The following is a 21,989-nucleotide window of genomic DNA, read 5'->3' as shown; positions in this document are numbered from 1 at the left end:
TGCAAAAATGGGTCTTAAATATTTTAATTGGCACCTGAGCGCGGGCTAGTCCAACGCTCAAAAAACCAGTGTAGGTGCGCACCTATAACGCGCCTTTGTTACGCATCTCGATGACACATTTTAGACTGGTTCTGTCGCGTTCGACTCGCCGGCACTCAGTAACCGTAGTACTGAGGACCGGCGAGTCGAAGTGACCACACACAGCCTAGCAAAATATTTTTTCATTAGTTCATTTTGAATCTTATAGCGGTTTCCATAGGGGTTGTAATTCAATAACCGGTTAAAGTGAACAAATGATTTTTTACGGACGAACCACAAAGGATTAGCCATCGGAGTCTGCTACAAATCGCCAGATATGTCGACTAAATATATGTCGACGTGCACGTGCGCCATAATTATATATACTATTGCACATTGATTACTTACACTAAATTCTACTATAATTTATATTTACTGCATTATGTTGGATTATTAGCTGGAGATAAAGGAAGAGCATATTTTCACCTAAGTATCATTATTTACTAGATGTCAGTTATTATAATTGCATAATATAATGCTTTTCTTTTGCCTCTGTTTGATTGTTTCTTTCGGTTCATGTTTTTATATGTTATGCACTGTTTAATCTCATGTTTTGCACTTATGTTCTAACAATTTATTTTTTAGTGTGCATTATAGTGAATTCCCGCGTGTGTTGTTCCCTGTATTTCCATGTATGTGATTCCCGCGAATGTTCATACTGTTCCCGTTCCTATTTTTTTTAACGAGAATGGTTTAGTTGACTGTCAACATCTTATTCTTACCGGCGCCGGCTCGTCGTTCGCGGGTTCTAATGATTGTTCAAGAATGGGTTACTTGAGATATGATACTTGAATTACGATAGGAAATATTACGCGTAATTCTGCGTAGGGGGCGCTACTACCACAATCAGTCATAATCTAAGGGTCTACCGCAAACGAGAGTCGAAATTTTGTTATCTAACCTCTCACTCTCTCTGTCACTCTTGCATATTTGAGAGATAAAGCTAGCTGCATATGCTAGCAGATAGCCGAGTTTCGATTTTCGCGTTTCCCGGTAGCTCTTTGTAAACAAACCGCCTCGATGTATCAATGTCATATTTTATTGTCTGTGAAAACTTGTCAAAAAACCGGGCAAGTGCGAGTCGGACTCGCGCACGAAGGGTTCCGTACCATAAAGCAAAAAAAAAAAAACGGAAAAAAATGCAAAAAGAAAACGGTCACCCATCCAAGTACTGACCACGCCCGACGTTGCTTAACTTTGGTCAAAAATCACGTTTGCTGTATGGGAGCCCCACTTAAATCTTTATTTTATTCTGTTTTTAGTATTTGTTGTTATAGCGGCAACAGAAATACATCATCTGTGAAAATTTCAACTGTCTAGCTATCACGGTTCGTGAGATACAGCCTGGTGACAGACAGACAGACAGACGGACGGACGGACAGCGAAGTCTTAGTAATAGGGTCCCGTTTTACCTTTTGGGTACGGAACCCTAAAAACAGTTTAAGGCACAGTATGTATAAGTTACTCTATGGTTTACGATGGGCCCTATAGTGCTGAACTAGCGGCAGAACATTGCAGTAATAGCCCCTATTGAATTGAAGGTGTAATGGTTATGAATGAATGAATGATTGAAAATGAATGAAAATCTTTATTTCAGGCAACTAATGACCCATACATTATCCATTATCTATCTCATTCATCCAGACTAATCTGGAGGCCCGCAAGTCTGTGGTTCGATATAATACTATTCTTCTAGTCCTAGTTAAACTGTGTTTCTATACCCTCATAATTCGGGAAATGATAACAGAGCGTAAGATGGGAATATAAAGTGAGTCCAAACTTCAGCAACCTTTAAGACTTCGTCACACAGGCGCGTTTACCGGGCGGGGCGTGAGCGGGGCGCGTCGCTTTTACATATAAAACACTCACGCCCCTTCCGGAAAACGCGCCTGAGTGACGGAACCTTTAACATCCCGGAGTCGGCGCCTGAATGCCTCGCTGAATTCTAACCCTCTCCCTTGCACCTGTATAACCGTCCCCCTCACGCATGCTTCAGCCCGCAGGCTCCGAGTCGCGCCGGCGCCGCGCCTACGCTGCCGGGGTATGGGCCTATGGGGTACCTTGTCTACTTTTATTTAATGGGTGTATCGACTTTTTCTTATTTCTCGTCGATCGTTTCATGCTTAGACACGTTTTAGCCGAACGTCTCTTCTTACAAAATCAGCTTGTCTGTTATCTGACTGACTGGAAACAATAATAAGAAAAAGTCGAGCCACTCTTCTGCTTGCTTGTGCATGTCGATGGTAGCTTTAAGTTTATATTAAGATTAGTTAGTAGTTATTTTATTAATAAAATAAAGAGAAATCTGAGACACTAAACTAAAGAAATACCCATACCAAAAAATTGTGATTATTGGTAGATTTTTTTCATTCAAAAGTAAAATTGCTCTCAAGTAGTTAGTCCTGAATACTCCTAAAATAGTGTTTACATTAGTAAAGTAAAATTTCAGATGCGAGTAAAGTCGACGAGATAATCAGAGACGCAAAGAAAGCGAGGGCCGAAGGTAAAGAGTTCAAATTCGACTACCAGAAGATTCTGCCCGACTACGACAACCCCTTCCAACGTAAAGTAAAAGATGACGGCGAGAAGGAAAAAGAAGATGCTGCAGAAAAAGAACAGACACACAAGTCCCCTCGCCCTCCGAAAATTAACAGAATATCTGCCAGCAGAAGTAGGGACAGTAAGAGGAAAAGTGACAGATACGAGAGTTCTAGGCGTCATTCTGACAGATACGATAGACCTAGAAAAAGCGATAGGGATAGGCATAGAGAGAAACATACTGATAAGAGTAAAGACAGGGATTCTAAGAAAGAAACTAAAGATTCAGCAAAAGGCGGAGGTCCAGAGAATGTAGTCGAACAAGACCCTAAAGAGACAGACGTTAATCTCAGCGATTACTTGGTGTGTGACAGTTGGTCGTTGGACAACGATGACAAAACCGCTAGCCCCCATGTTGACGACAAATCTAAAGCTACTCCTACAAAAGAAAATAAATCTATAGAGGTTGACAAAACTACAAAAGATTTAGATAAAAAGAAAGAGGATCTGGAGAAAGAAGCAATTTTAAAAGCAGTCGACAGCCCAAGTCTGAAAAAGATAGAGAAACTACAACCTGTTAACGATTCCTTTGAATTTGAAATAGATCCTAATGAAGACGAAATATTGTTTGACGAGGATTCTAAAACAGAAGACTTTGCTAAAGTCAAAACTAAGAAAAGCTTCGATTACAGCCAAGATACGAACATGTCTGACAGTTTCGCTGATGACAATTTCCTAGAATCGGTCATAAATGAAATTAAACAAGAGAATATAAGTGATGATGAAAGTCAAGATAAAGGTTTAGTTGAATACGATTCTCCTGTAGTTGACTTTAAATGTCAAGGCACACCTGAGCTAGATGATGATAGCAGGCAACGTTTAAGTCGAACAAGTGACTATAGTGACAGTTACAGATCTACTGACAGTGGCTGTAAGAGCACTGAAAGTGGATACAGAAGTACAGAGAGTGGATACACCTCTAAAAGTGACAGGCAGAAAAGGTCAGAAAAGAAGAGTAAAGGTAGGAAAGATAGAGAGAAGATAATAGAGGAAAAGGAGTTTCTGTCGGTGGAGAAAGAAGAGGAGACGGAGAGGAAGGTCTCTAGGTCTATGATGGTGTCGCTGGAGATGTGGGACTTCGTGCTCAAGATATGCCAGCCGCTGCTGTTTCGACATGATAAGACCAAGTGTTACAAGTAAGTGCCGTCCATTTTATAGCATAGACTACCTACTTATACTTATACGTACCAGTGGCGGTACTTCCATACAAGCCCAAAAGCCGGGCTTGCCTTAGTTGCCTTACCGAAATTACGTAGTGATAAGATCAATAATCAATATAGATTATTTTTAAACCGCGCGCCAAATGAACCCGTATTATGTATTAAATTCAAACTACAGCGCGCGGACCGCGGCGCCAGCGTGTTGCACAATTTTGCCGTGGCGCCTCTTCCGCGCGAAAGAAATCATGCGTAGGATGAATATCTGCTGAGAATTCAGCTATCCTGCTCGCACTCGTCGGTTTGTTGCGGTTGCAAGCCGACGAGTGCGAGCTTGCTTTTTCGTCCCGCTCTAGGCTGTCTAAGCCTACAAACGCCATAGAACGATGTAACTATTTGTTGGTATGTATAGCAATTTTATAAGGCGATTTAAGCCGAGCTTTTGGTGTGAAGTTAGCTGCATAAGTTCACACGGGCACGCGTTTACTTCAAGTGTATTATCATTTAGTCGAGTCGAAAGTAACGAAAGGTCAATTTATTTAAGTGAATTTGAATTAAGTAGTGAATGTGGATTTGTTCGTTTGTTGTGACGTTTATAAGTGTTGACAATGGATGAAGTTGTTCCTTGTGACGGTATGAGATGCGTCCACGTATTACTCGACGAAATCAAGGTAAAATCGTTAAACTTTGTAGAAAAACGGGATATATATAATTTCCGCGCCAAAACGAACACCCGACTTGTGTATTCTCAGATAAGTCAGTCGCATTAAAAGAACATTTTGTACGGCCGTTTACAAAACACAAGGATTGTTGGTTTACTCCAATTAAGGCGTAATTAGAGTGACAGAGAAAGAAGCATGCAATTTGCAAATTTCAGTGTACGCGGTAGGCCCTCTGATATGTTTGTAAAATTCTATCTAGTAGTTATGGTAGTACCTAGTATGCCCTGTGCTGTGCGCTATGATAGCTCGCCGCGATACGCTAGCAAATTCATTTGAGTCCAAAGACTGAGATTGGACATTTATTACGAAAACATATCTTTCGGCTTGCCTTACTCCTAAACCCTAGGCACGCCACTGATACGTACTAATTAATATGTGTAAAGTAGGTAAAATATAGTGGTCTTAATAGACAAGTCCATAAGATTTTTTGTTGAATTTTTCGTCGATCGCGCACAATTCACCTTTTAATGATTTGCCGAAAAATAGTACCGTAAAAATGTAGTGCATAATTGTTTTCCATCGTATTTTCTCGGAATCGTTCGTATTTGTCATGCATTATTGTATTAGTTTTGTAGAAATGTTTAATAAATTTTGTCTTAGACTTTAGCAACTACAGATATAGTGCATAATTATTTTTCATCGTATTTTCACGGGAACGTACGAACGTGTCTTGCTATTTCAGTCAGAGTCGATACAAAAAGTACAGAGGTTGAATGAAGTAGCATGACAAATACGAACGTTTCCGAGAGAAAATACGATAGAAAACAATTGAAGGGATGTTTACAAAAACAACATAACTGCTTAGAGCGGTTGACACTTTTATAAGAACATTGTTAATCGTTTCAGGTGTCAACCAGTGTAGTCAGTTATGTTGTTTTTGTAAATATCCCTTCAATTATGGACTACCCCCTATTTTATAAAAGTTTACTTTTTTTTTTATTATGAATGGGCTTACTCATGGCCACAGACTAGCCGAGGCGTAGACGTCGCCTACGATGGAGCGAGCTCGCCCAGAAGGTGCCTGTTCACTCTTGATTTGAAGGTTGCCGGGTTATAAGAACACGGAAATATAGACGCCGGCAAGGAATTCCATTCCTTGGCAGTGCGCATTACTAAAGTTGACAAGCCGATAATAATCGTTTGTCCCTTTCCGACGTACTGGTACGATGGAAAGTCTGTAGTTAACCCTTCGTTTTCCAGGCAAACCCGCGTGCAGCCCAGCGTGTGGTGGGCGACGCGACCGACGGCGTGCAACTGCGTGCGCGGGCGCGGTGTCGTGCTGGACGAGCTGCGCGCGCAGCGCATGGCGCTCGTGGACCGCGTCTACTCCACCGACCAGTGAGTACCCCGTGTGTACCACACTGTACACTGTACAGGCAGATAGACAGCATAGTGCATGCGCATGGTGGGATCGAATCGGCTGACGGACGGAGGGTGTGACTGGTCTAGAGGTATTATACTGAATAACAGGTTAGTTAAGCTTAGAATGAATTTCAAAGTGGAAATATTACTGTCTTAGGTGAGACTTGAACCTTCTACGGGCTCTAGTTCAAGTCTTACCCAAGACAGTATTTTTTTTTTACTTTAAAATAAAAGCATAATAGCATCGTTCGCATAAGTTTCTGCTTGTTAAAAATTAAAACAGGTTAGTTATGTTAGCTTTTATAATTTTTAATCAAAAAGGGATTTTATTGCGTATATATGCCGGCGGCCGATCGTAAAGTTCCTGTGTTATGTTTTGACGGTATAGTAGTCACATTAACACATTCAGTGCCGAAAACCCGACTATCGGGTATTTTCAAAATTTCGTTCCCAGGCCGGACGATACCGATAGTCGGGATCGTGGCACTACTGCTTTATATGATGAAATTGTTGTGGCCTGGCGCGGATGTCTTGTTTGGCTGGGTGTCGATGAATATGTTAAACCAGCGGTTGGCAATCTTTTAGCAGCCAAGGGCTACATAGTAGTTAACGAAGTTGACGCGGGCCGCACTTTGTTAATATTTATGACTTTATCAAACATTGTCGGGCCGCAAGTCAGAGGTTCGCGGGCCGCATGTGGCCCGCGGGCCGCTGGTTGCCGACCGCTGTGTTAAACCAATAGATAGGTAGGTTCGTGAGGTTGCTTCAGATGAAGGGCCAACTGTCCCGAAATTGGAGCCCCGCAAGCGCGTCACAACGCGAGAACGACACGATTTACGATATGCCTAGGAATTTCATAATCTGCCTGATTTTACGATCGACCGGCGACATGTAAACGAAGACAGACTGGCTTAACAGCGTGTTCCAGCCTCGCGCCGCCCACTGTACATTAGGATGTACACTCAGTGTTGATGGAATGTCAACCTTCATTAAAAACAAATTAGGTAGCATTTCATTTCACGTAATATTTTCCAACAAATTAAATTCAACCCAATCGAAAGTATAACAAGATTCTAACTTCCTTGGCTATAATTTTGTATGGAGGGCGGCACGGGGATAGGCATGATGATTCGTTTTGTTTTCATGTGCTTACCTTAGAATCCCGTCTTTATTTTTTAATTAATTAACATGTATATTAAAGTAAAAAAAAAAAAATACTTAAATTGCTCGAGTGTCATTCAATGCAATGGGAAATCCTACATCGCGTTTATATTTTTTTTATTTCAGTACAATACGGTAAGGCGCTACACAAGCGTGCAAATAATTGCATCAGGCAGACCATCTTATTTCATATAACAGGGTACTAACAAAACATTATACTTTGGTAAGCTTTTAATTTCTTTTTTTTTTCAAGAATTTGTAAGCCGTCCAACAGATTTAAGTTTTAACAAAATATTTAACATATTTATGCCAAAATGTCAACAAAAATTTATTACATTAAAACAATCATAAGTACATAGGCAAAGGGTTATGTATTATAGTGTATACAACATTATTTGCGGTATTTGACGTCTGTCACTCACAACAGCAATACTACGTAAAATGTCTTGCACATCGAAATCACAAAGGAAAACAACTGCACTGCAAACGTTTACGTTCTACGTCTTTTCTTTTTTAATTTTAGGGTTGGCCGGTCACCATCGTTATGAATCGGTAGTCGTCTAAGTAAATCGATATGAATTTTTCATTTTTCTTTTAATAAAAGTAAGGAAAAGGTGGATAATTAACTGCAAATATGGATATATTTATCGTCACCTAACAGACAACAAATTTGACACAGAAATAACATAAATAAACTTTAAAATAGATCCCCAGTTAGTTTAGATTTTGACGATGGGTGCGACCTACTCGGTCGGTGTATTAAATGCATTTACCTTGCGGGAAAACCATATAATTGTAGCTTTATTTAAATCTCAAATAAAAATTCATTATACGTCACAATTCGATACCTCAGTCTACGTGCCATCCAATCGTAATCGCTTGCTGTGACAATCGATTTGGGTTAGTTACATCTCTATATACGTCAGTCACAATGTGTCAAATAACGCAAATAATATTGCATACAGTATACACATATGTGGGTAGGGTAGAAAAGTCGTTTCAATCGATGTGTGGAAGGGCGGCACCGTCGTCGAACCCAAAATGCCAAAATTAAAATATAGTAGCAGTGTTGGTTTGTATATTTAATATTTAAAGATTGCGTGCTTCTACTTCTACTATAATTAGCAAGTAATTACATTTTACAATGATTTTTCTTATTTTTAGTTTTTGTTTTATTATTAGATGGATGGATCTCAATTTGCTACCTCAGTTATGGCTGGATTTCTCATGGACTACATTTAATTTGTGTTAAGGTAGAATTATTGAACCCTTAAGACTTTCCGTCAACCACAAACTTTTAAATACCTGTGCAATATCATTTAGGGCTGGAGGTGTCAGTTAGGGTGAAACGAAACCGTGGAAGCCAGATATATTGTATTACCCCCTTATATTCATAAAACTTTACGGGCCTGATTTAGTTAAATTATGTTTTATCCCTTTCTTACAAATACATAAGTCAAAATGACAGATAAATGACAAATAACAAATAAAATATAAATATACACCGTGTTTTTTTTGATTTCCGTTAATTTCAAGGATGCATTCCTGAGCTTAAATCAAGTAACTTTCACAAAGACACCGATGTTCTAATTAAGTCCATTTCGGAGATAATCAATATTTTTTTTTTCCTATAATGCCTCTACAAGCGTCTACACTTGCCTTAGGGCCGGTTTACATATTGATTAGTGTTTAGAATGAGTTCATACATTTGCTACTAAACTTAAGTACAATCTCGGTCGACTGATGTATGAAATGACATTCATATGTCACAGATTTCAATTGTTTGGTTGAGTTAAATGTAATGCCCGTGTTACAACAACGCTATATGCTACATTTAATTACTTATTAAAGAAAAAAGAAATACAAAAAAAAAAACAAAAAAATATTTTTTTTCCAAAATTAACTATGCCATTTAGTTCTCTTAAACGTACTTAACCATACCCCGAAGTTAACGGAATTCAATAAAAACACGGTGTATATAAATGATAAATGACAGATGAATGACAGACAAAGGATTATTATCTAATTGAAGTTTGTAGCGCGTTTATGAATAAGGGGGTTAATGTATAATTCCGTCCATCCAAAGCGTAATTAAGTCCGCCATTTGTACCATCATCATGTACTTACTTACTTACTCCTCTGGCGCAGCGACCCAAAGTGTGTCTTGGCCTCCAACACGACTGCTCGCCACTGGTCCCGGTCCTGTGCCGTTTCTCGCCAGTTCCGGACCCGGAGCTCGCGGAGATCAGCGACCACCACATCCGCCCATCGATACCTAGGTCGACGGACCGGGCGGCGTCCTATCGGTTTTCCCTCAAACGCTCCATCATGTATTGTGCAATAAAGATTAAATAAATCAATATGATAAACTTAACGAAATTATCAACACAGTGTACTAAGTTATAACCCTAACAATTTCAGGATATCCGATGGCCCATTCCCAACCAAACGCAGCTGGTATCCGCCTCTAGATCAGTGCCTCACCGAGAACGCCACTGTACTGTCTAGAGAGGAGGTGCCCCGCGTCGAGGGGGCGCCGCCCCAGAAAGAGGCGCCGCCTCTAAAAGATGGGGCGTTGCCCCACAACGAGTCCAGCGTCGAGGGGCCGCGGCCCCGCGCTGAGGGGTCGGAGGTGAAGCCCCGCGTCGAGGGCCCTGAGGGACGGCAGCGGCGGCCGAAGGGAGCAGGCACGCCGCAGCATGGAGACACGCAGTTACTAGATCGAGAATATCAGAGGTAATGACATTAACATATTTCATCTTATTTCAAAAATAGTTATGTAAGTATTAATCGTAAAAACTATAAAACTAGTGCCTAAAGAACGTCACAGTGCTGCCATATAAAAAGACCTTAAGTACCGAGAGGGCTATTAAGGTTTATTTTAGATTGTCTTACACATTGCTGTACTGTCAAATGCAGTGAAAAGTAAATCCCAAGCCCAGCAGCACACAACTACGAAACTGTTATGATCTCTAACCAGCTTTTCTCACTGTAACAACTTACTGTATTTTTATTTAATTGCACGAACGGGTCTACCGCGATATAATTTCATTTTTTTTTACCTTAAATTCCGACGTTTCAGCTGGGTTGCACCAGCTGTGATCAGGGAAAGACTCAATGCGGGTGCAACTCCGGAATTTAAGGTAAAAACATCATCATCATCATCTCAGCCTATATACGTCCCACTGCTGGGCAAGGTAAAAACAATGATATTAAAATTATATCGCGGTAGACCCGTTTGTGTAATTTAATTACACACACTTAATACACATACACATACATTACACACATTACATTACATTTATTACACATATTTAATATGTGTACAAAACGCGAGAGTTTACAAGTGTTATATTACTGTATTTTTGTTCGTCTCAGGTTTATGGAAGCCTTGGAAGTCGCGGAGGCCCAGGTACAATCGCGCAGCACCACGCCCGTCCGCGCAGAAGACGCGGAACAGAAGAGAGCGGAAGAGAAGGAGAAGGTGAAGCTGAGCAGCGAGGGTTGGAGCCAGGAGAGCGAGGTTGACGAGGAAGTCGGGAACACAAGCATGGGGAAGAAAAGGTAAGTCAAAAAATCTAATACATCTACCTATAGTTCGTTTTTTTAGCATTAGAAATAAGGAAAACAATCTTGATGTGTCTTTTAATTGAAAAACACATTTTAAAAATAAGTTACGGCAAATATGTAACAATTATGAATCTAATACGATCATTTATATTCTTGTGCTTTCATAAGTAATAGTAACTGATTTTTAAAAAGCGTTTTTAAATTAAAAGACATGTCAAGATCGCTTACCTTCTTTCAAGTTCTTTCTAATGCTAAAAAAAAACGAACTATATATACCGCCCTGCTAAGCCAAATAGCGCTATCTCAAAAGAAAATTTATTGCTGACTTACCCCCTTATTCATAATCGTTTACTAAAGTTGACAAGCCGATAATAATCGTTTGTCCCTTTCCATCATATCAATACGTCGGAAAGGGACAAACGATTATTATCGGCTTGTCAACTTTAGTAAACGTTTATGAATAAGGGGGTTATACTTTAGTTTATATTACTGAGAATTCCCTTTTGCAAAATCATTTGTTTTTGAGATAGAGCTAATCGGCTTAGGCCAACTTGCACCATTCAACTATTTAACCCGGGGTTAACCGGTTACCATGGAGTTGCCATGATTATCAGTACAATTTGACATTAGGTTAACGGTTTAACCGCTTAACCCCGGGTTAGTGGGATGGTGCAAGTGGGCCTTAGGAGGGCAGTATACAACTTAGGGCCACTTGCACCATTCACTAACCCGGGGTTAACCGGTTAAACTTAGACACTGGGTTAAAGGCTTAACCGGTTAACCACGGGTTAGTGGAATGGTGCAAGCGGGCCTTATAAAACAAATTCCCCCGCCGCGTCCGTCTGTATATACATACAGAACGTACGTTCGCGATAAACTCAAAAACTACTGGATGGATTTATACGGCTCGTACCAATGAGTTTTTCGGAACTTATGTACGAAATATTTGACGACCGGTCTGGCCTAGTGGGTAGTGACCCTGCCTATGAAGCCGATGGTCCCGGGTTCGAATCCTGGTAAGGGCATTTATTTGTATGATCGTACAGATATTTGTTCCTGAGTCATGGTTGATTTCTATGTATTTATATATTACATATATCGTTGTCTGAGTTCCCACAACACAAGCCTTCTTGAGCTTACCGTGGGGCTTAGTCAATTTGTGTAAAAATGTGCTATAATATAAAAAAAAAAATATCAATTGATATTTACCAGTCGCTTCTCGGCGAAGGAAAACATCGTGAGGAAACCGGACTAATCCCGCCGTGTGTCCCGCCGAGTTTGTTGCCGGTCCCATATTGGGATACCCTCCTCCAATTGAGGGGGGATTTAAATCTTCTCGGGGCAGAGGTGTACGGTTGGAGCCGGTAAAGGTTTATTTGACGTTCATAAGCGCATTGTAATATGCCTACTTGAATAAACTATTTTTTATCTTTATCTTATCCCAATAAGGCCTAGTTTCCCCTCTGGGTTGGAGGGTCAGACGGCAGTCGCTTTCGTAATAAAACTCTACGCCTACGTTAATTCTTGGGATTAGTTGTCAAGCGGACCCCAGGCTCCCATGAGCCCTGGCAAAATGCCGGGATAACGCGAGGAAGAAGATTTACAATCAGTTGGTTCTCCATGGCAAAAAAGTTTCTTTTCCGAGAGGCCCCTTATCAGTCTCATCACTCAGGTATGGCGGACTATTGTAATCGAATCTCAAGTTGAACCTTTTTTTACAGCAGAAAACAGAAAGGGGAAGAGAAAGAGAAAGCTCGCAAGAGGAAGAGGTCCCCCTCCACCCTCTCCTCCGCCACCGACGATGAGGAGGTCAAGAGGAAGAAAGCCAAGAAGAAGGTAAGTAATTACGTCACTTACAGTATTACATAAAATTGTGTCGCTTAACTTCTAAGGCCCACTTGCACCATCCCACTAACCCTGAGTTAAGCGGTTAAACCTAATAACCTAATGTCAAATTGTACGTCACGAGACGTCCTTTGACAAACTATAACACTTACTTAATTTTGCAATTTTAATCCTCTTTCAGATGAATAAAAAGTCTAAAACTAAGCTAGCGAAGCGTCGTCGCACGGAGAAGAAGTATATGAAGAAGCTAAGAGACAAACAGAAGAAGAAGAAAACTAAAGCGGTGAAGATCTCTGAAGAAGAGGAAGAATGTAATTATTGATGGCTTATTCTTGTTTAGTGTTTTATTGTTGTTTTACAAAAATAAGCCTGAGCCAACAATTTTTTTGGAACTGTTGCCTGTTTACTAGGGTGGAGCGCGCTTCTATGGAAAAAAATTTTTTTTCGTAGATTCAATTCGAATAGTGCGGAAAAGTTGTCTTAGGGTGAGAGTATATTGTGTGATTTTTTATATTTTTTTATGGCGTCATCTTGTGCCTCCGCATCGCCTTCAAAATATTTCAAGAAGCGGAAAAACGTGACACGTGTGTAACCATAAAAAATGATATAAAGATTTATTTCCTGCCTAAATATTTAATTATACAGTTATTGTAAGCACCTAAGTAAACAAATATTTTTTTAAAATATAAGTACCAATTTATAAAAAAAAAATATTGCTTGATGAAATGGGCCTTAAAAATCCATACGGGCAGCATCAACATCGCTTAAGTGAAAATAACCGAAATAAAAAAATAAAACATGATGTGTATGTATTGATTATTGTATTGTATAAAAATATGTTTTCCTTCTTCGATATTATCCATTTTCCAGTTAAATAAACCATAATAAACGGTTAAAACCTAAGAAGAAACCACCAACACTACCTGAGTGCAAGCAACTTTTACTCTCATACGTATGTCTTAAATATTGTTTTCCTTTATTTTTAAAAGGTTATTATTTTAGATAAATATGTAGATTGGAATACATTTAGGTGTTAAAAGAGTTTTTTCTTTTATTTTGACTTCATAAAAAGTTTTGCAATATATTTGAAGACTACACTCTTCTCACCGTATAACCCACTTCAGGACGACAAGTTATTAAACGTGATTAATTACAATAAAAATATATACAACGACAAACTAAGTGTCTTCTGAAACAAAAATAATCAACTTTGATAAATAATTCAGAAACATAATATTTAAAAAAATATAATTGTGTATTTATAATATTATAATCAATATTTAAGGCCAAAGCGATATGTATCCCTCCTCCACTTAATCATCAGATAGAAAACTGGAATTCACAGGAAATTTGGTCAAATTGGTATTGATATTTTGCAATAGCATGGATTCACTTTCATCGCTGATATAATGAAGACATAAAACATACATTTTTACCTCTACTGGGTCAATTTGACTATATTTCAAATATACGTCATTGCAGTGAATACGGCCCATATTTGACTACTGGTATAATCAATAATTACTATAGAAGTGAATAACTGAGAGAACTTTTTATTCACCTAAAATAATAACTTTAAATAAAAAAGAATAACTAATAAGTAAAAAAGCTAAATTTGTCATTTTAAATCCAAATAATACTTAAACAAATTTGGTGCTATATACAGGATAAACATTTTTCATACAAAAGTTCATTGACCTTGCGGAGGCACTTACTCCCTTTTGATAGTAAAGTCGTCATAATAACTTCTTATCTTAAACCCTAAAGGCAACTTTTTGTCACTATTAGAAAACCAAAATCCAAAAAAAATAATTTCGCTCCACCCTACTGTTTACTTGAAATTCTAGATAGCATTATACAGGGTGGCTAAAAAATAACTGCATTCCCGTTGCCAGGGAGGTTTTGGGATTATACTGAGCAACTTTTACTATGGGACCAACCCCCAATCGGCATAGAAAATGGACCAGCCAAAAGAAACAGCCAATTTTTTTTCCGCGATTTCGGGGTTGGTTCCATAATAAAAGTTGCTCAGTATAATCCCAAAACCTCCCTGACAACGGGAATGCAGTTATTTTTTAGCCATCCTGTATAAACTAGTAACTCGTACCTTGTACTTTTATGAAAAGAGACCAGAATACAGCTACAAATGTAGTGCATATTGTTTTCCACCGTATTTTCGGAAACGTTCGTATTTGTCATGCTACTTCAGTCAACCTCAGTACTTTTTGTACCGAGACTGACTGAAATAGCAAGACACGTTCGTACGTTTCCGTGTAAATACGATGTAAAATAATTATGCACGACATCTGTTTCATCATATTTGTTGCTCTTACAATAATCTAACTAACCTTGTTTTACATTCTAGCGCCCAAAAAGAAATTAAAAGACAAGAAAATTAAAAAGAAACTAAAACTAAAGAAAATCCAAAAGAAGAAGAAGAAAGCAAAATCCAGCAGCTCGTCCAGCAGTTCGTCCAGCTCCGACTCCGACAACAGAAAGAAAAAGAGGAAAAACAAGAAAAAGAAAGAGGAAGCCTTCGACGTCAACATTCTTAACAATATCAAGACTGAAAAGTTGACAGATGACGAGAAATGTCAGAAGATGATAGAGGATTTCTCTCCTAGGAGACAGCAGGAGAAGAGACAGGAGATTATCAATGTGAAGGAGTTGGGGGTTCAGATAAAGCAGGAGGTAGAGGAGGAAGAAGGGATGGAGGAGACTGAGGCTATGGATGATTTTGATCTGAGCAATAATGATGAGTTTATGGATGCCGGTAATGTGGAGAAGAATGAATTCAAGGTGGGTTTGAATTTTAAATTAATGAACTATTAGGAGGGTAATTCGCCAATAACTAGCCACTGTTAGTAATTGGCCACCAAAATAAGAATAAGAATAGATTAACTTCACCTATAAACAGAATTCATTTTAGTATAATGTTTCAGTAACTGGCCAGCCTTCAAGAACTAGCGGCCTTATACTAAAATGAATTCTGTTTATAGGTGAATAGAATTCATTTTTAGTTTAGGGCGGCCAGTTACTAAATCCGGCCGTTACTAAAAGTTACTGGTGAATATATGAACGATATATATGTATAATATACAAAAACTTAAATACATAGAAAACATACATGACTTAGGAACAAATATCTCTGCTCATAACACAATTAAATGCCCTTATGCTCTAGTTTCCTAGGATAGCGGTGTTGTCATATAGCGGCCGTCTCCATACAAATACTACGACATCCATATTTAGCCGTATTATTTAGTATGGAGACGGTCGCTATATGACGGCACCGCTATCCTAGGAAAACCGATCTTTACCGGGATTCTGGCCCAGGACCATCGTTTCACAGGCATAGACACTACCCACTAGGCTAGGCTAAACTTGTCGTCAAAAGAAATAGAAGAAATAGGTTCCTGAAGTAAATTTGTACATTTATAATATAACTTGTTACCTTTGAAAACAAAGCATCAATCGTTAAAAAACTTTTCTTTCAGGAACCCCAAGAACGCCTAACTCCGCAAAGACCCGAGGAGAACTCCCAATGCTCCTCCCAGGACTCGGCGTTCAGCGAGAAACCCCCCTCCTACGAGAAGGACGAGAGCCACCTCCGGCCCTCCTCGCAGAACTCCAACTACAGCTTCAATGACGTCATCGCGAGCCAAACTGGACTCTATAACAAGGGCATAGAGGCGGATGACAATGAATATGAACCGGAGAATTATGATATGTACGAGCAACTGGCGATGGCGTATCAGAGCGATGTTGCTAGTAATGTGAGTCTTTGTTTTTAACCTTTCAAAGACATCACTAGATGACGCTGTAGCAATTTCCATGTCCAAATCTTCTGATATGCTTTCATAGCAATTTTGTGTCTTGACAGTGGTTAGGGTGGTATGCCACCTGTCCAATTTGTTCACATTTTGCTTAATGAGAGAGAGAGAGAGAGAGAGAGAGAGAGAGAGAGAGACGCAATGACATTGGACAAAGAAATTGGATAGGGGTAATACCATTCTTAGACAACCGTAGTTTAACGTTTTGAAGTTTTAAAATCATAAAATTGCAGTTTTCATACTCACACAGCTAATACGGAAACAATAAATAGCGCCGTTTAAAAAGACGAGTCTCTCGACGCTTTATGAATGTTAACACAGAGCCGGTAACCCGCTTGGCGGGATCTCTGTTCGTAGACGCTTTCGTCTAAAAAGCGGGAAAACGCTGAGATTGGCTACGAGCGTAGCGCTACGAAAACGTTGGCAGTGAATGTGTTAAAGTTAAAACTCTTCATGTAATTACTTTTCTAAAGTTGGTCAAGCAGATCTTGTCAGTAGAAAAAGGCGGCAAATTTGAAAAATGTAGGCGCGAAAGGATAGCGCGTCTCATAGAAAATTTGAATTTCGCGCCTTTTTCTACTGACAAGATTTGCTTCACCATCTATATGTACTTACGTAAGTTTGTATTTACTGTACGGTGCACGCGCAACTAGTTCTTAGCTATGCAGTTTTTATGTATGACTTCAGGATAACGCAAGGTCAATCATCGCAAGAAACCACGAGGCACCCGCTGGGGGCTATCTTATCCTTGAGGTGTCCCAGCGTCCCCAAGAATAAGGTATCTCCCAGGGTGGTGTCTGCAAACAACAAGGGGCAACCAAGCCAAGAAGATAAAATAGTCAGAATAATTGACACGAATATACAAAGATAAACTCCTTACTTAGGAAATATTTGAATTATTTCTAGCAGATAAAGTATGGTAAACTATGTCACCAATACCGCTGAAAACTTCAAGATGCCAATGCTAAAGACGCCGGTTCGATTATAAACACTAGAAGCCTTCATCACTTTTTTCTTAAATGACATTTTTCATTTTATACCCAAGAAATGTCTACGTCTATAATTATCTGTCTATGTACTGACAACCAACATTTCTAAACTGTGGTTGTGAAATTGTATTTTGTGTTTTGCAGCAAGTCCCTCTGCCTAGTGAAGAGGGCACGCGGCGGATAGAGACGGTGGTGCGGCGGCGGCTCGGCGAGATCAAGTGCGACTGGCGCGCCGGCGCCGCGCCGCCGCCCGCCGCCGCCCGCGCCGGCGCACCGCGGCCCAGCCGCTGGGGTCAGTATAGTGTGAGGAGGGCACGCGGCGGATAGAGACGGTGGTGCGGCGGCGGCTCGGCGAGATCAAGTGCGACTGGCGCGCCGGCGCACCGCGGCCCAGCCGCTGGGGTCAGTATAGTGTGAGGAGGGCACGCGGCGGATAGAGACGGTGGTGCGGCGGCGGCTCGGCGAGATCAAGTGCGACTGGCGCGCCGGCGCACCGCGGCCCAGCCGCTGGGGTCAGTATAGTGTGAGGAGGGCACGCGGCGGATAGAGACGGTGGTGCGGCGGCGGCTCGGCGAGATCAAGTGCGACTGGCGCGCCGGCGCACCGCGGCCCAGCCGCTGGGGTCAGTATAGTGTGAGGAGGGCACGCGGCGGATAGAGACGGTGGTGCGGCGGCGGCTCGGCGAGATCAAGTGCGACTGGCGCGCCGGCGCACCGCGGCCCAGCCGCTGGGGTCAGTATAGTGTGAGGAGGGCACGCGGCGGATAGAGACGGTGGTGCGGCGGCGGCTCGGCGAGATCAAGTGCGACTGGCGCGCCGGCGCACCGCGGCCCAGCCGCTGGGGTCAGTATAGTGTGAGGAGGGCACGCGGCGGATAGAGACGGTGGTGCGGCGGCGGCTCGGCGAGATCAAGTGCGACTGGCGCGCCGGCGCACCGCGGCCCAGCCGCTGGGGTCAGTATAGTGTGAGGAGGGCACGCGGCGGATAGAGACGGTGGTGCGGCGGCGGCTCGGCGAGATCAAGTGCGACTGGCGCGCCGGCGCACCGCGGCCCAGCCGCTGGGGTCAGTATAGTGTGAGGAGGGCACGCGGCGGATAGAGACGGTGGTGCGGCGGCGGCTCGGCGAGATCAAGTGCGACTGGCGCGCCGGCGCACCGCGGCCCAGCCGCTGGGGTCAGTATAGTGTGAGGAGGGCACGCGGCGGATAGAGACGGTGGTGCGGCGGCGGCTCGGCGAGATCAAGTGCGACTGGCGCGCCGGCGCACCGCGGCCCAGCCGCTGGGGTCAGTATAGTGTGAGGAGGGCACGCGGCGGATAGAGACGGTGGTGCGGCGGCGGCTCGGCGAGATCAAGTGCGACTGGCGCGCCGGCGCACCGCGGCCCAGCCGCTGGGGTCAGTATAGTGTGAGGAGGGCACGCGGCGGATAGAGACGGTGGTGCGGCGGCGGCTCGGCGAGATCAAGTGCGACTGGCGCGCCGGCGCACCGCGGCCCAGCCGCTGGGGTCAGTATAGTGTGAGGAGGGCACGCGGCGGATAGAGACGGTGGTGCGGCGGCGGCTCGGCGAGATCAAGTGCGACTGGCGCGCCGGCGCACCGCGGCCCAGCCGCTGGGGTCAGTATAGTGTGAGGAGGGCACGCGGCGGATAGAGACGGTGGTGCGGCGGCGGCTCGGCGAGATCAAGTGCGACTGGCGCGCCGGCGCACCGCGGCCCAGCCGCTGGGGTCAGTATAGTGTGAGGAGGGCACGCGGCGGATAGAGACGGTGGTGCGGCGGCGGCTCGGCGAGATCAAGTGCGACTGGCGCGCCGGCGCACCGCGGCCCAGCCGCTGGGGTCAGTATAGTGTGAGGAGGGCACGCGGCGGATAGAGACGGTGGTGCGGCGGCGGCTCGGCGAGATCAAGTGCGACTGGCGCGCCGGCGCACCGCGGCCCAGCCGCTGGGGTCAGTATAGCGTGAGGAGGGCACGCGGCGGATAGAGACGGTGGTGCGGCGGCGGCTCGGCGAGATCAAGTGCGACTGGCGCGCCGGCGCACCGCGGCCCAGCCGCTGGGGTCAGTATAGTGTGAGGAGGGCACGCGGCGGATAGAGACGGTGGTGCGGCGGCGGCTCGGCGAGATCAAGTGCGACTGGCGCGCCGGCGCACCGCGGCCCAGCCGCTGGGGTCAGTATAGTGTGAGGAGGGCACGCGGCGGATAGAGACGGTGGTGCGGCGGCGGCTCGGCGAGATCAAGTGCGACTGGCGCGCCGGCGCACCGCGGCCCAGCCGCTGGGGTCAGTATAGTGTGAGGAGGGCACGCGGCGGATAGAGACGGTGGTGCGGCGGCGGCTCGGCGAGATCAAGTGCGACTGGCGCGCCGGCGCACCGCGGCCCAGCCGCTGGGGTCAGTATAGTGTGAGGAGGGCACGCGGCGGATAGAGACGGTGGTGCGGCGGCGGCTCGGCGAGATCAAGTGCGACTGGCGCGCCGGCGCACCGCGGCCCAGCCGCTGGGGTCAGTATAGCGTGAGGAGGGCACGCGGCGGATAGAGACGGTGGTGCGGCGGCGGATTCTATCCGCGTGTTACGCGACTACGGCGATAGAAGGTTTTTGTTGCTTCGTATATTCACCAAGTAAAATATTGCAGGACAAAAAAAACGCCTTCGCAGTAGTCAGGCGAAGCATACTGAAACGCAACGGACTCTGCCCAAAAGACGTCCCCACACAAAAAGGGTCAGGCGTAGCCCGATGTACGTGGCTCACTGTACGCGGTCCAAAGCCGGGCGCCTTCGGCGCCCTCATACTAAAAGAGTCGGGCTTAGCCCGACGTACGCGTTCCAAAGCCGGGCGCCGAAGGCGCCTTCATACTAAAAGAGTCGGGCGGAGCCCGACGTACGCGTTCCCAAGCCGCAAAAGTAATATAAAGTGACTTCAAATAGTTATTAACGAAATCATGACCCCAAAATTAATTAAATAAAAAATAAGTTCAAAAACTAAAACCCGACTACTGCAAATCGCGCTCTAAAAAGTATGAAACAAGATAGAATTCTTATCTGAAATTATCAAGCAGGAAATATTATAAATGTTACAATTTTTTTTTTATAAAAAAAATACAACGTAATATAATTTATAGTTTTTGATTTTTATAAAGCGTTTTTCAATTAAAAGACATGTCAAGATCGCTTACCTTCTTGCAACTTCTTTCTAATACTAAAAAAAACGAACTATAGGGTCCACCTAGTTATAGTGGCAAGTCGCCGCCTGCCTCGATAACGTGTAGAAACATTGTTACGTCAGGTGTCCGGACCTTTCAGTAATAACCCAATCTATTGACCAGCCAAACTTCAACCATAACCGGCACTCTTCTCCACTGTATTTACAATAGCTCCTATGCCAGCTGGGACACCGAATAAATAATAGTACTACCGTACAGAAAGGAAACTTTCTACAAAACCGAAGTTTGACAGCGGTTCAGGGTCGAATCCTGCTATCCCTTTCTAATATATGGCGCGATCCCTTTCGGCTATTTAGGGTTGTCAAAATTCAAGTGATTATCTTATCTGTGGTCGTGCACGTGAAAGGAAGTCAAGTGGTGCCAACCCTAATAATTACTCGGAGCAATGCTGAGCCGAGCGGAGCCGAGTTTGGCCGAAGTCAGGAGTTTCGCATCCCTGGCTGGGACCGATATACGGGTACCTATCTATTTGTACCCGTGAACGGATTCTAACTGGTGTGTTACATAATATCAATCTTGTCTTAAAGGGCCTCCGTGCTGTTGGTTTCGGCCCCACGCATGTCTCCCAAAGGTCCGGAACCCCATGGTCCCGAGATATGGAAAAAGATAAAAGTCTCTTCTCTTCTTAGTCGGTTCCTCAAGGCTGAGGGTCGTGACCATCAGGAGTGCAGTTCTTCACCACCGCTCTCCAAACCCCCCTGTCTTGGGCCAGCTGTATTGACCCCTGGATGTTGACGCCCGTAGCGTCGCGTATGGCATCAGACCACCGAGTTGGAGCCCTGCCTCTACTCCTTCTCCCTTCGACGCACCCAACCAGAACGAGCTTTTCAAAGCTGGACGGGTCTTGGCGGGCCACATGGCCAAAGAAGGTCAACATTCTCTGGAAGCATGTAGTTGAAAGCCGGGTGGTAATATGTAGCTCTTCGAGAATAGACGCGTTGGTGCGGCGTTGCGTCCAGGATATGCCCAACATTTTGCGCCAGCACCACATCTCGAATGCGTCTATTTTTGCTCTCACACGTGGCTTCCATACCCATGTCTCAGAGGCGTAGAGGAATATGGAGAAGATAAGGGTGCGCATAAGTCGGACTTTCGTGTGGCGGTATATGTTCCTGTTTCTCCAAATCTTCTCCAAGCGCTTCACTGCTGCTTTTGCGATTTGAGACCTTCTTATGACCTCCTTCATGCAATCTCCGTTACTGGATATCTGCGAGCCCAAGTAGACAAAGTCTTCTACCAAGTCCAGGTCACGCAGTTCCCCCGTTCTCTGCATCTGCCCAGCTCTGTCGATGAACATCAGCTTTGTCTTCTTCCGGTTGATATGGAGGCCGTATTGCGCACTGAATAATTCGACCCTGTTCAGAAATGTGGCGAGTTCTGTCTCATTGGCGCCTATTATGGTCGTGTCATCGGCGAATCGCAAGTTACTGATTAGGTGACCACCAACACGGATACCACCCT

The 21,989-nt window shown here is 43.7% G+C and overlaps 1 protein-coding gene and 1 long non-coding RNA gene across 3 annotated transcripts in view; one reads left to right on the top strand and one right to left on the bottom strand.

The window, feature by feature from the left end:
* The window catches only part of LOC134675479 (uncharacterized), an 87,557-nt gene that overhangs the window by 9,080 nt on the left and 56,488 nt on the right, over positions 1–21,989 (bottom strand). Inside the window, exon 2 of the long non-coding RNA XR_010099747.1 lies at positions 1,435–1,563. This is a non-coding gene — a long non-coding RNA (uncharacterized LOC134675479). The remainder of the gene's footprint in view (positions 1–1,434; positions 1,564–21,989) is intronic.
* The window catches only part of LOC134675406 (WD repeat-containing protein 87-like), a 33,265-nt gene that overhangs the window by 4,039 nt on the left and 7,237 nt on the right, over positions 1–21,989 (top strand). The window contains exons 5-13 of one of the 2 annotated variants that reach the window (XM_063533621.1): positions 2,528–3,812; positions 5,756–5,893; positions 9,500–9,814; positions 10,457–10,642; positions 12,373–12,484; positions 12,675–12,804; positions 14,859–15,292; positions 15,991–16,269; positions 17,460–17,607. In XM_063533621.1, coding sequence (XP_063389691.1) covers positions 2,528–3,812; positions 5,756–5,893; positions 9,500–9,814; positions 10,457–10,642; positions 12,373–12,484; positions 12,675–12,804; positions 14,859–15,292; positions 15,991–16,269; positions 17,460–17,607 — 3,027 coding nt within the window. Of the gene's footprint in view, positions 1–2,527; positions 3,813–5,755; positions 5,894–9,499; positions 9,815–10,456; positions 10,643–12,369; positions 12,485–12,674; positions 12,805–14,858; positions 15,293–15,990; positions 16,270–17,459; positions 17,608–21,989 lie in introns of both variants that reach the window. The other variant, XM_063533620.1, reaches the window with a different exon arrangement.

Source organism: Cydia fagiglandana, chromosome 22 (genome assembly GCF_963556715.1).
Source record: "Cydia fagiglandana chromosome 22, ilCydFagi1.1, whole genome shotgun sequence".
NCBI lineage: Eukaryota > Metazoa > Arthropoda > Insecta > Lepidoptera > Tortricidae > Cydia > Cydia fagiglandana.
Note: the sequence above shows the minus strand (reverse complement) of the source record. Positions and strands in the feature narration are given on the sequence as shown.